The 13585-nt window shown below is 33.9% G+C and overlaps 3 protein-coding genes across 4 annotated transcripts; 2 read left to right on the plus strand and 1 right to left on the minus strand.

Moving 5' to 3' along the window:
- Positions 1–4907: 4907 nt before the first annotated feature.
- On the plus strand, positions 4908–6820 carry LOC143592835 (binding partner of ACD11 1-like). The gene is made up of 5 exons (XM_077072650.1): positions 4908–5046; positions 5571–5674; positions 5767–5842; positions 5939–6022; positions 6090–6820. Exons 1-5 carry the CDS (start codon positions 5041–5043, stop codon positions 6660–6662), a joined length of 843 nt encoding a protein of 280 aa, XP_076928765.1. The 5' UTR covers positions 4908–5040; the 3' UTR covers positions 6663–6820.
- Positions 6821–8894: 2074 nt separating this feature from the next.
- Positions 8895–10208, plus strand: LOC143592831 (dolichol-phosphate mannose synthase subunit 2-like). Of its 2 annotated transcripts, none has more exons than XM_077072647.1 (3): positions 8895–8987; positions 9572–9683; positions 9786–10208. In XM_077072647.1, the coding sequence occupies exons 2-3, from the start codon at positions 9594–9596 to the stop codon at positions 9936–9938; spliced, it is 243 nt and encodes an 80-aa protein (XP_076928762.1). In that variant the 5' UTR covers positions 8895–8987; positions 9572–9593; the 3' UTR covers positions 9939–10208. The 2 variants fall into 2 exon arrangements, with proteins under 2 accessions (XP_076928762.1, XP_076928763.1); XM_077072648.1 differs by having other exon boundaries at positions 8911–8987; positions 9565–9683.
- Positions 10209–11925: 1717 nt separating this feature from the next.
- On the minus strand, positions 11926–12726 carry LOC143592833 (putative calcium-binding protein CML11). Its single transcript, XM_077072649.1, has 2 exons — positions 12692–12726; positions 11926–12654 (listed from the first exon to the last, which is right to left on the minus strand). Exon 2 carries the CDS (start codon positions 12631–12633, stop codon positions 12133–12135), a length of 501 nt encoding a protein of 166 aa, XP_076928764.1. The 5' UTR covers positions 12634–12654; positions 12692–12726; the 3' UTR covers positions 11926–12132.
- Positions 12727–13585: the final 859 nt, after the last annotated feature.

The following is a 13585-nucleotide window of genomic DNA, read 5'->3' on the forward strand; positions in this document are numbered from 1 at the left end:
TCATCATCGTACGGTTGTTGTATTTTATTAACGTTTTAATTATTACTATTATTATTGTTAGTATTTAATCATCATTATTATTAATTATTTTTGATACATAAGATAAATATTATGTAATATATATGAATTAACGTGGAGTTTTAAAAGGAGATTTATTATGAACAATTTAAGTTCGGTTTATTAAAATATTGTATTATATGTAGTAAATGTAAAAATTTGATTAAAAAGGTTTTAAAAATATAAAGCTATAAAAACGGGTTTCGTGAGACTTAGAGGTTCGGTTTTAAGAAAAATAACATTTTTTTACTTAATATATATTTTTTATAAACAATAAATAAAAGAAAACCGGGTTTTAGGATGACGGGAAAACGGCTCAAAGTGTCGGTTTATAATATTTAAATGTTTAATTGTGTAAAGGATAATATTTAAACAATTAATAAAAAAATAATACCAAAACCGGCTGGGTCGGGTTCGAACCCGCGACCCAGCCTATGCTATTCAGTGGACCAGCCAACTGAGCCAACATGGCCAGTTGTTAAACTTGCAGATCCGAAAATCTATAAACGCATCTTTAAAGGGACATGAACCCTAGATTATCCAATTACATAATCTGGTTCATGTTCGATCAAACAAGTTTAGGGCTATTGATCTATGATGAAACACGATCTCAACCATACCTGCTAATCGAATTATAACAGCTGGTAAGATAGCGAATTTGATCAAGCTATTTGCGGCCAAAAGAGGTTAATTTGGGTGACGGGTTTAGATTGTAAGCTGAATTGAGTTTAGGGGAATCGGTCGCGATAGTGAGGAGGAGGTTTCTGTAAGTCTAATTAATTCATAACGAAAGGATTATATATGATCACTAGTTAGGGTTTGTTTGGGGTTTAATAAGGTTAGTTTATCAAATTACGGACTAATTAACACGCTCCTACTATAATTAGGTGTCGGTTACGCGTTTACTTGGTGGAATATGCTAATTTCCTAACATAATCGGTCAAGAACGAGCGGGAATTGAAGATTTTAGAGACATTGGGTGTGCCGGGTCGGGTTTAGGTCAACTGGTCGGACCAGGGGGTGGTTTGGGATATATATATATATATATATATATATATATTATAATATCATAATTTGCATAACAGGACCCTGAAGTTTGTAGATGGAAACGAAAATGGGTTAAAGTTTGAGTTGTCACACCCCAACCTACGGCGGAAATGGGGGGCGCGAAATGATTGTCACATCTCTCAAGGTTACTATCATGCATTATTAAAAGTTTCGATATCTATTAAATAAATTCAAATAAATACAAATATTTATACAACATCCAAACAAAACGAAAGTACATCAACAATCAATAACAATAAGTCTCATTAAGTTTCTTTTAGAATAAATCCTTAAGTGATCTTGTACTTCACATCAAACGATAACCTGCATATGGGTTGAAAATAATATAGTTTTGTCAACACAAGGTTGAGTCAGCAACACACCAGTTTAAATGTACATATAGTATATAACAAAAATATGTAGTTGCAACAAGTCATATGAGAATAACAAATTAACCAAATGAGAAAGTATAACTGAGATGTCGAGAAGCACAAAGGCTATAACGACTAGCGTATGATCATATTAGACTGAGATTATGTTGGACCTCTCCGAATGCGAAAGCATACAAAGCAAATAAGCACATAAACAAGTAATGTATAAGTTGTTAACACATAAGACAAAGTTGCAGTTTTAAGTGTAAGTATATAATGAGAAATATATTTACGCATATGTCCTCAAAACATTGAAAACGAGTAAAATAGGGGAATGTGGTACTCACCTCAATAGACGAACAAAGGAAAACAATATAATAAAAATGTGAATGATAGATCAAACGCTTCAAAGAATACCGACGAGATGTCCTATTAACGAATAATTACGGAAACGAATATAAATAAGTGACTAGGTAGAGATTCGGAAATTTTAATGATCGAGTAATCATACAAAAGCTATTTGTTATTAATCTTCGTAATACAACTTTTATTTATTAATCTTATAACATACTTTTAATTATATAAAATACATAGAGGTACTTAATTACATATTTATAAAGGTTTCATGGTTTATATAAAGAGATTTATTTTAAATATTTATTTTAAACAGAAAATATGTTTAAGGTATTTATATACATTTTTAATAATAATAAAGCTTTCGTTTAAATACATAAAATAAATAATAATAAATAGTAAATAATTTATATAACTAATATCTTTAATAAAATACTTAACACATTAAGGTTTAATATATATATTCAAGTCATGTATTTTAAATAATCAAAACCCTTAATAATACATTACATATACATATATATGCATATGGCGTTTAACAAAAGCTCGGAAAAATGATCGGTTTATATATCGGTTTTAATAGAACAACGCTTAATTTAATATTAAATGTTATATTTATTATATTAGTAATACCCTTTTTAAGTTAAATAAAAATAAAAAAAATAACAAAAAAACAGCCTGCCATGGCCGGGACTCGAACCCGTGTCAGTGGCCGGCTTAGGCAGTTAACAAACACGCACCCAGCCAACTGTGCTTTAAAACTTGCAGACCAGATAACCTAATAAAAGCATAAACCCTAGATTACTTAATCGATTGATCCCGACCACGATAATCAAATTAATGATGGGGATTTTGATCTACATGCAAACGCGAATCTAAACATATGTTTTATTACCTCATGCGATGATCAGTGATTGGTTAACGAGATAGAACAGTGGACGGCCCGTTTGGTGAAGAACGACTGCTCAAACAGCAATTAGAACTCCATTGAATATAGGGTTTAGGACGAATAGGGTTAAGTGATTGTGCTGTCCAGATTAATTGAATTTATTTGATCGTTTACATGCATAATAAGTTAGGGTTAGGGTCGGCGGGTTATAAACGAGATACGAATCAATTTTTGATCTAATTCCCGTAATTAGAATGTCGGTTCAGCTCGTTATAGTAATAATAAGAATATGCTTGATTCGATTCCAAAGATTGAGACGAGAATTTTGGTCCAAGTTAAACAATTGGGAAAACGGGTTCAATAAAATGGATCACGGGTTTGGGTTGGATAATGGGTATCCAGATTTGTTTGATGGGTTAGAATATAAATTTGCATTTTAGACCTTGGGGTATGAAGGTGGAAACAATAAAGGTAAAAGTTTGAGTTTGGCTGATTTTTTCCATATATTGAAAGTCATAAAATATATATACATTGTTTAAAATTATAATAAGGAATTAAAAATAATATGATAATAATGGATCAACTCGATGAACGAAAATTTTTTTATAGAATAACCCGAACATCGAAACGAGTCGGGTTTAATATAAATAATAAATTTTGGAAATTCCTAGTTGTTACATGAGTTTGGGTGAAAGTTGCAAGTTCTTGTAAGTTTAAGTATTTAACTATTAAATAATAAAACTAAAACAATAAAAATACTCAATAAATGCGTCAGTTTTATTAAATGAGTGACCTGAACCCTTAAACGGGTCGGGTATGATTACAAGGATATTTAAATGAAAACCCGAAATGTTACATCTCCAATAGAGGTTGGCATCACTTCTGACCCATTTTGGGGGGTTGGGTCTATGTTCGGCCGAGGATGTATCTACTTATGCTTTTGTGGCTTCGAGAGCACAATCGTGGTGTTTGCAAGACCATATTCTCCGGGGTTGTGATATTTATGGGTTAGACTCTGATTATAGGTGTGCGATGGATCATTTACGTACTTCGCTTATAGATTTTGATTTTAGCGGGTTCTCTAATAAGGACACAGCCCCCTAAAGCCCAACATGTTGTGGCAAGTGCCTTATTTAGTGAAATCGTCCAGAGTTTGGAAGTTAAGTTCGATCTATCCCATCGCCAAAAGGCGGTGTTTGATTGCCTTCTGGCTCTTCGGGCTCAGGAATTTCTAACGGCCATCCCCATTGAAGGATTGGGCCAACATATGTCGGGTTTGGAGTATCGGGCTATCCTTAAGTATCGGTTAATGATCCATATGTTCCCGACTGATGAGCCTTGCCCAATTTGTCGCAAGGTCTATTTGGATTCTTTGGAGATTAAGCGGTGTATTGCAAGGAATTTTCTGGCTTTAAATACAAACATGATTTGGTTATAGATGTTTTGTGTGATGTTCTTAAACGGCAGAGATTTATGTTAAAAAGGAGGCCTCTGCTAACTTTCGCACAGATCCTCTTGAAGGGAGGTCTACTTTATGACCAGCTGATATTCTTGTGTTCGGGTAGGCATGGGGAAAAACACGTCTGTGTGGATTTTACAAGAGTGTCTCCTCTTGTTGGGCTCAGGAACCATGAGTTTGTTGTGGGTCATGCTACGTTGAACGCTGAATCGAACAAAGCTGTTAAACACGAGAAAGCTTGTTTAGATAATCAACATGTCTTTCTACCATTTGCTTTTGATACATTTGGTTTTCTAGCCCCAGAGGCTGTGACTTTTTTGAGTAGGGTCCAACGTGTCGTACACGGAACCTCTTCGGCTCCTAGGTCTCAAACTTTGTTTTTAGTACGATTGACTTTCCTATTCAAAAGAGGATTGCAGCACAGATTGTTGCCGTTTGTCTGCCACTTTATTATAATCGTTTTGTCTTAAAACCTTTATTTTGTACAATTTATTATTTATATCTATTATATTATAAATATTAATTAGTTTTAGAAAAAAAAAGTGATAGTATTCCGATTCTTGTCCAATTAGATCCACCGTATATCACGTCGCGTTGCAATAACACGTCAGAACTTGCCTCCACGTCTTCTTCCTACGTACAAATACGTCAAAGCGTACCACGCTTCACCACTTGTACCCTTGGCATCAAAACTTATACCTTCCGTTAATATAAATTCTCCCACTCAATAAAAATCAAATCACAATTCACAACTCCGTCAACGCGTGAAACCCTTCTTCCAACTTTCCAAAACCCCTCATCTTTGTCCGTCCGTCTGGCAAACTCGTCCGTCTTATCTTTATTATTCCAATCAAGCAATCACAATGTCGGTAAGTATTAATCTCTTCAACAAATGTTAGTTTATTTGTTATCATCGCTGACGTCACCGACTTATCAGAGCTTGATTTATTACATCATTCTGAAACAGTGTAGATCTGGTTAGTTTATTTGATTGATCCAGATTCGTAACGAATTGAATCTTCGATGATGTTATTATTGATCTGATATGTAGAGTATTCAAAATCACGGTTGATTTAATTATCTTCAGGATCTAATTTAAATGTAAATGTTTATTATTTGGCTTATATTACATGTTGCGGTTGAATAACTTTAATTAACACAAGTTTGATGTGTAAAACTTGATGCCGTGGATTAAAGTTGTGAGAATGGGATCTGTTAAACATAATTAATAGGTGGAAATTTAGGGGTGTAAACAAGCCGAGCTTGGTTCGTTTATTATTTTTTAGTTAGTTTATGTATGTTTTAATTGTTTTTGTATATTTAGAGAATAAAGTAAATGTACCTAAGCTTTCGTTATGCAGCGCGAAATTAATACATGGAGTTATTGTTGCAGATTAAAACTGTTAAAGTGAGCAATCTTTCACTAGGAGCTTCTGAACGAGATGTAAGGGAATTCTTTTCGTTTTCTGGAGATATTGTTTATGTTGAGACACAAAGGTTAGTATATAAAAATAGTCTTTATCTTCCTAGCTTTTATTGTTATTGTTATTATAGTTACAGTTAACACTGTAGTGATTATTTTGTTGCAGTCATAATGAGCGTTCCCAAATCGCGTACGTCACGTTTACAGATAGTCAAGGAGCTGAGACTGCTGTTCTTCTCTCGGTAATTTGCTCTTTCCGTTTGATCTAGTCAGCAGTTTATCCTCACTTTACGTATGTTTCACATATTTGTATTGTCATATATATTTTTTTTCTTTAGGGTGCAACAATAGTTGATACCACTGTGACTGTAACTCTAGGCCCTGAATACCAGCTTCCACCAGCTGCAACAGCTGCTTCTCACGTAAGCTCAGTTTCTATGAACCTTGTAATGTTAAAAGCCAACTAATAATATAATAATGTCTTTGCAGCCAATCGGAAGCAATGCGCCAGCTGGAAACGACTCTGCCTTACGTAAGGCAGAGGACGTTGTAACCAGCATGTTTGCAAAGGGTTTCGTGTTAGGTAAAGACGCGATTGGTAAAGCAAAAACTTTTGATGAAAAACATCGTTTAACTTCCACAGCATCTGCTAAAGTCGCTTCCTTTGACAAGAAAATCGGGTTTACCGAAAAAGTCAACGTGGGTACGTCAATCGTGAGTGATAAAGTCAAAGAAGTTGACCAGAAACTTCAAGTTTCTGAAAAGGCCAAGTCGGCTCTAACTGCTGCTGAGAATACGGTTGCCAATGCGGGGTCTGCTATTATGAAAAACCGTTATGTGTTCACGAGTGCTTCGTGGGTGACGGGTGCGTTTAACAAAGTGGCAAAAGCAGCTGGGGAAGTTGGTCAACAGACTAAAGAGAAGGTCGAAAATGCTGAAGATGAAAAAAGGAGGAAAATGGTTGATGATTATGCCGAGGTTCATTTGACCGAGTCTCCTACCGCTCCTGATGAGCAACATCACTCTTCCAAGCCTGCACCTGTGACAGGTTTGGTTCTGTAGGGGTGGTTATGGTTCGGTTTACATATTTTTATTTGGGGAATTGGATTTGGTACGCCCGTGATCAAGTGGTGATTATAGAACTTTATATTTGTTAGACTGTTGCAAGACAGAATTTATCTTTCTTCATGAATTTGGCCTATGTGAAACTATTTGTTCCATATTTTTTATTGGGTTATTAGTTGGTGTTTATGGAACATGATCTTCATGTTATTAGTTCATGATTCATGTGGTTCATGGGCTGCACTACTAAGGTGAACCAAACATATTCATGTGATTTTCTTAATTTGGACTAACATTTTATGCAGTTAAGACGTGACTAATTAATAATTAGTTTATTAGATAAATTTAATGTTACAACTTTAGGTGCTTTAAAACAAATGTCACATTTTTTATTAAAAAAAAGAACATTTCATGTTACTTGTTTAAACTTTTCATGTTTGTTTTCGAACACTGCAAATAGGGGTGTGCACAGTTCGATTTGGTTTGGTTAATGGCAATAACCGCAAATGCAAATATTAAAAATTTAAAACCAATGATTTAACATACATATTTTATTCAAGTTTGATTTGTCATCGTAGTTGGACTTTCGAGTTTGTCACGAGGGTTAGGCTTTGGCAATCCTTTTTCGTGAAAAAAGGTTTGATAATGTATATGTACCAACCCTCTATTACGATAAAGGTTCATCTGATATTATAAACTGAACGAGGTGGATCTAGAAATATCTTTTATCTACTACACAAACAGATGTCAAATAATTTTCAATTTAAATTCAAATTATGGACTTAAAATATGTCATCCTTTTGTATTTTATTGATATTCTTAATCACATTTTCTACTTGCTTTTCTCCTACTCGTCATATACTCATATTTATGTGTGAATAGATTCTGTATTCATTTCAGTTGTGACATATTCATAACATCATATAGGACTTTATTTCTATTCAAAAGAAATTATTAAAAAAGGGAGAAAATATTAAAATAAGCGTTTTATAAGTATATCTAATGCATATATAATAAGTTAAAATATAAAAAGAAGTAAAAGGAAGTTTGAACAAGTTAAAAGATGATCTCGTCATAAAAATTTGCGCAAATCTGTATTAATTCTTAAAAAATAGAAGTCAATCACGCAACTTACCAAAAATATAGTAAATGGCAATGCATCTTTAATCTTTTTAATGCCCGTGTCTTTCGCAAGGACTTGGTAAACTTTTTACAGACCATTGAATGTGAATTGACGAGAAATATTGGTGTGATTTCAGTTTGGATTCTCTTAACTGAAAAATGTAATCTTATCATGGTGTGAATGTAATATTTTTATCTTCACGCTAGCTTCGTTAATAAAAAAAGTTTCATAGCCTTAGAAAAAAAGAAGCGAAATGAAAGCGTCCTCTTGCACCTTTGTTAGAAGTTTGAATCTGAATCAACCCAACTCTAAATTATAGCTTATTCAGTAAGCGAATTCAAACTCATTTTGATTAGATTTGTGAGACTAAACAACGCTATTAATAATATCAATATAGATATTTTTATATAATATAACATACAACTACGTAATAAATAATATAATATATAGAATCTCGCTCTCGTATAATTACTCCATGAGCTGTGGATTCCTGAAAACTATACTTGATATACAATAGTAGACGATAATTTTACGTCATTCTGTCTTAAGAGGGTGATAACTGGTAAAAGCTCTTGCCTTTTTAAAGAAGACCGATCTAGGAAAAATCCATAATCATACATATAAATAATTCACACTATGAAACCTTCAGGTTTTGTGAATAAACATTATGCATTATTAATTTGCTACTGGAAATTATTAGAAATTATTAGAGATGAGCAAATTCGGTATTGATACCGAAATCGGAACAGATTTGGTACCGTCGGTATCAAATCAATACCAAAGTTTCGAGTTTCGGGATAGGTACCGGTACCGATAGTTCTCGAATTTTTTACCTTCAATACCGGTACCGAACCAAATATTTCGGTACTGGTATAAAAAAATGTGTAATTTTCGGGATCAAGATTTTCGGTATCGGTACGGTGCCGAGCTGATCCCTATAAATTATCTTTTTTGTTTGAAAATTTTGTAAACCAAAGGACATGAATAAAATGAATTGTCACCATGGTTTGGGATGCATCACGATCTGCTAACGCATATGGACCGGGTCAAAATTTATGACTCGTCAATACAATGGTCCGGGTCAAAATTAATCCCCAAAGTAAACTTTTCTTGATATGAATTCTTGGCGTGTTTGTCTTCATTGTTGACAACTACATGAACACAGATCTGAACATTCTACAAAAACCCTAATCGGCAATCAAGTAAGTTTCTATTATTCCATTCGTTAATATATGCTCCATTATATTTTGTAAATTGATATATAATTAGGGTTTTGTAATTTAAGTTTCAGGCATCACAATTGATTAATATGATATTGGGCTTCATTTTGTTACAGTTTCATGTCAATAGAGATTATAATAATTGGGGTAATTTACTTTACGCATGAAAATTATTACAATTTTAGTTTTTAGTAAAGTATACTTTTGATTAGTTAAAGTATTCTCTACAAACAACACTAGGGTTGTTAAATGTTAACGGTTCGGGTTAGGCTGGTTTTGACAAAAATGGCAAACCGAACACACCGGGCTAGTTGGATCAGCTGGACCGTTCTGTTTGGCATTTTGAACATTTATTCTCCCTTTATAATCCGGAGTTTGTATTAAGTTTTTAAAAATGATAGAGATGAGTTATGAATATTATATGTATGCATAACTGCGTAATCCAAATATGAAATGCCCACGTCTTGTTAACATTCTTATATTCTCTTGTAACTGTGAGAACATCTCACTAGAAAATTCACGGGCCTGAGCAATACCTTGCTAACATTTTTGAATATAGCTTTCAGTTGACCTAGAAGTGTACGTACAATGGAATTGGCAGACAGGGCGGTTGGGTTCATTTTAGCAAGCATTAGTGTGACCGTTTTCACGTATTACACCTTTTGGGTGATTATATTGGTTAGTGGTGTTTATTTCTTAACTTCATTTTCTTGTTTACTTCGTTTTTATTTTCAAATTTCTAAGGTTGTGATTAACTAAGTTTTCTATTGGTTCTTTCAGCCCTTTGTTGATAAGGATCACTTTGTACATAGTTACTTTTTGCCTCAAGAATATGCGATCCTGCTACCTGTTTATGCTGGTGTCGCTTTGATTTGTTTCTTATCGGTCTTTATTGGATATGTGATGCGTAAATCCAAGAAGAAGAAAGCTTAATACAAGATTTTCACTGGATTTTGAGGTACTTAGGATATCTCTTTCTGTTTAACACAGTGGTTTCAAATAGTGTTATACGACATAATGTTCACTGTTAGCATCTCTGTTTTTGTTACTTAAAACACATTTGAATTCTGAATGAGTTAACAGCATGTTTGACCATTGTACTTTGCATATGATATCCAAACTTATATGTATGTATCATGAGTTTATGTTTCATTGGGCCCAACCTTATTATGAAAGTGTTTTATATTAGCTATTAGAGCAAAATTTAGAAGAATCCTGTCGTGATGAAGCGATTGTGGAAGAAACCATCAGTGCCTTTGTTTGTGCATTAAACTGATTGGTGGCTCTAAACATCAGTGTATGCATCATAATGTTATGGTGGCTTTGAACATAGAAAGTCTATAGCAAAGGCAGCATAGACTAGAAACATCTGTGTTAAATACATGTGAGATGCCTATTGTTTCCCAGCATTAAGTTTTCTTCCAGTTTTATCCACAAAGATGAGTTGAACATTTCAATAGCAACACACCTTTTATCACTGGTTCAAACTACATATCTTATTTGGCTTTTACATCGATCACCACATCACAATCAACCTATCAGTTTGGATGTGAACATATTATTCGTATCAATTTGGCTATTACATGCATGTGGTCTATACTTTCAAGTTAAACGGTCAAATTGGTTGGTTACATGGTAACTACAATTTAGATTGTGCTAATATTACTTTGGCGGTTGTTGATTTGTAACTTGGAGGTCACTGGTTCAACCTCTGGCACAAAAGGTGTAGTGTAAGGTTGCGTACATTAGATCGCAACGCCTTTAAATATATAGTTTGCATTGCTTTAGGAGTGATATGCACTCTCCTTGACTACTTACACCATAAGTTTTTATCCAAATATACTCGACTATAAAGTCAACCTAACCCGGTTGTCTATTGACCAATTTTATAAATTTTAATGACCAACTAAACTCTAAATGATCTAATTCAGTTTTGGGCATCCGTTATATTATTACATAATTACCCAAAGGAAGATTTTAGCCATATATTGACTTAATTTTAACCGGCTCCAAGATGATATCCTCAAAATTTACCAAATTTTGGAGCACCTCCCATATAATTTTAAACCCACATCAAATGGAAATGTAAATGCTTATATGAAACCATCTTTTGGAGTAACAAAATCCTTCTATGCACAGAAAATGACAGTTTTTGCTGTAAAACTTGGATTGTGGTATAAATCAATTTCTAAAAGGATTATACAATGACTAAATTTGGTAAAAAAACGTCAAGACTTCACATAACCAATTTCATGGTTAACATAAAGAAACAAAAACAATTGGATGTAACAAGTTTTGATCATCATATATGATTATTTTAAGCTTATGGATGCGTTAGATAGCTATAGTTTAAAGAAAGCAGGACGTGTCCCCCATAAAAGTCTAAAATTATAGACGTGTGGTAGCCAGGTTAGGTATCCATATTCCATAATATGCAGCTCGATGCAAAGTTTTGTTGTAAACAGACAATAGAAAATTAATAAAGCTGTTTTAAACAGGAAGTGAAGTTTAAGGTACCCGGTGTGTATGCCAAAGTACCCAACATACCCGAATGACACTTAACAATTCATCTTCAGCTTCACACTCGGGGAATTGAAGCCGAAATTGAATGTCGAATCCACAAACCGAGCTAATTGCGCCGGTGTTACCAACAAGCCGATAAAACTGATTGAGTAGCCGAGTGGTACCCTGCACACCCCTATGCACTTATGACATGACAAAACCAATGACATATGATCACTTGTTATAAACATGAAAGCATCTAAACACCTTCAAGGAAACCCTTAAAATAACTACAAAATGAAAATGATAGCAACACCAGTTTTCTATCTCAAAACAACCAGGAAACCCAAAAAAAAAAATCGGTCCAAAAGCGTGTTTATTCGCATTTCACAACACATTTTCAACTTTCACCATATCTCATCTCCACCGCAACAACCAACCTTCAAGTTCCACAACACAAGATAGGCGTGGGGAGATGCAAGCTCGTTTTTCAACCGCCTATAAACATCATCTACAAAATCATTTTTTTTACATCAAAACAGAAAGCAAACGGTCAACAACTTAATTCATATTCATACCTATAAAAAAGATAAATTCAAACGTCCGCGAGAATAATAATATCATTTCACGAAAAACAATTATCGAACGCAGCTGAAGTAATCGCCCTGGAAAACTCTTGAAAACTAATCCGTCCATCCCCATCTGTATCGGCCTCCTTAATCATCCCAGTCAACTCCTCAGCCGTCAACGCATGTCCCAGCTTAGCCATGGAGTGAGCCAGCTCAGCCGCCGTAATAAACCCATTCCCATCCCTATCAAACATCTTAAACAGCTGCTTCAACTGCTCATCCGTGTACGGTGAGTTCGCCGGCAACAGCTCCGGCGCCACCAACGCCACAAACTCAGAAAACTCAATAAACCCGTTACTATTCGTATCGGCTTTCTGTATCAACGCGTCCAGCTGGTCTGGGCTCGGTGTAAGGCCTAAGGATCGTAATAACGAGCCTAGTTCGAGTTGGGTTAGGCTGCCGTCGTTGTTCCGGTCGAATGATCGGAATATTTCACGGAGTTCGGTTAGTTGTTCGTCGTCGAGTTTGGTTGGTTGTGGTTGGTTGTCGGAGTTCATGTCGGAAAATTGGTCGGAGATGTTAATGTTTCATGGGAGTTTGGAATTGGTTGTTGAGGGTGTCCACGTTTAATGGATCGATTGAATTGTGGAGAGGACTGTTGAATGGATTATATATCAGACAATTATAAAAATAGTTATTTTTGGTAATGTATTCAATTTTAATTTTGAAATAAAAATAAAAAGAGACCATGAAATAAATAATTTAAGGTGTGTTTGGAATTTCTTATTTATACCTTCGTATAACTTATTTATAAGTTATGATATTGTAACTAATGAAATTTTTTTACTTACATGTAAAGTAATCACAAACATTTTTTTAACTTTTAATAAGTTATAAGATATAAGAAGACAAAAATAAGGAATCTTAAATACTCACGATACATATGTCAAATATTTATTGAGTAATTATTAACGGGATATATCAGTTAATTGTTAAAGATTCCTATTTTATGATTTCCAGATTACGTTTCTTTTTTCTTATCATCCTATTTTTATGTAGATTTAGATTTATAATTTTAACAACTACAACAAATAAAATATGATAACTTATGTACATAAACCAAGTGAAAAAGTTATTTTCCTCGTAATAAAACAAGTAGAAGGAAGCATTACCAAACAATAATAATTAAGGGAAAGTTAAAATTAACTTTTTGGATATATGGTTCTAGTAAATTATACATATCCAATCTGAAACTGTTTTTCTGTCAAACCTAGTTATTATTATTATGACTAAATAAGTTTTGTATGTTATCCTTTGGTAACGATTTGTTATAAAAAATTTAGGGGATTAAAAATAAGATAATATGAATTTGTAAAGATAAAGAAGGCGTCAATCGCGTGAAGCCTTGCACGTCTTTTTTGACTTTTTGGCTGGACTCCGTCAACTTCCTTCTAAAATTAAAAGGTTGGGCGACCTATACATTCATATATTGGTACTCCACCTGTCACT

Source organism: Bidens hawaiensis, unplaced genomic scaffold, assembly GCF_021521415.1.
Source record: "Bidens hawaiensis isolate Kalapana, Puna unplaced genomic scaffold, B.hawaiensis_p1.1 tig00041287_1, whole genome shotgun sequence".
In the NCBI taxonomy this organism is placed as follows: domain Eukaryota; kingdom Viridiplantae; phylum Streptophyta; class Magnoliopsida; order Asterales; family Asteraceae; genus Bidens; species Bidens hawaiensis.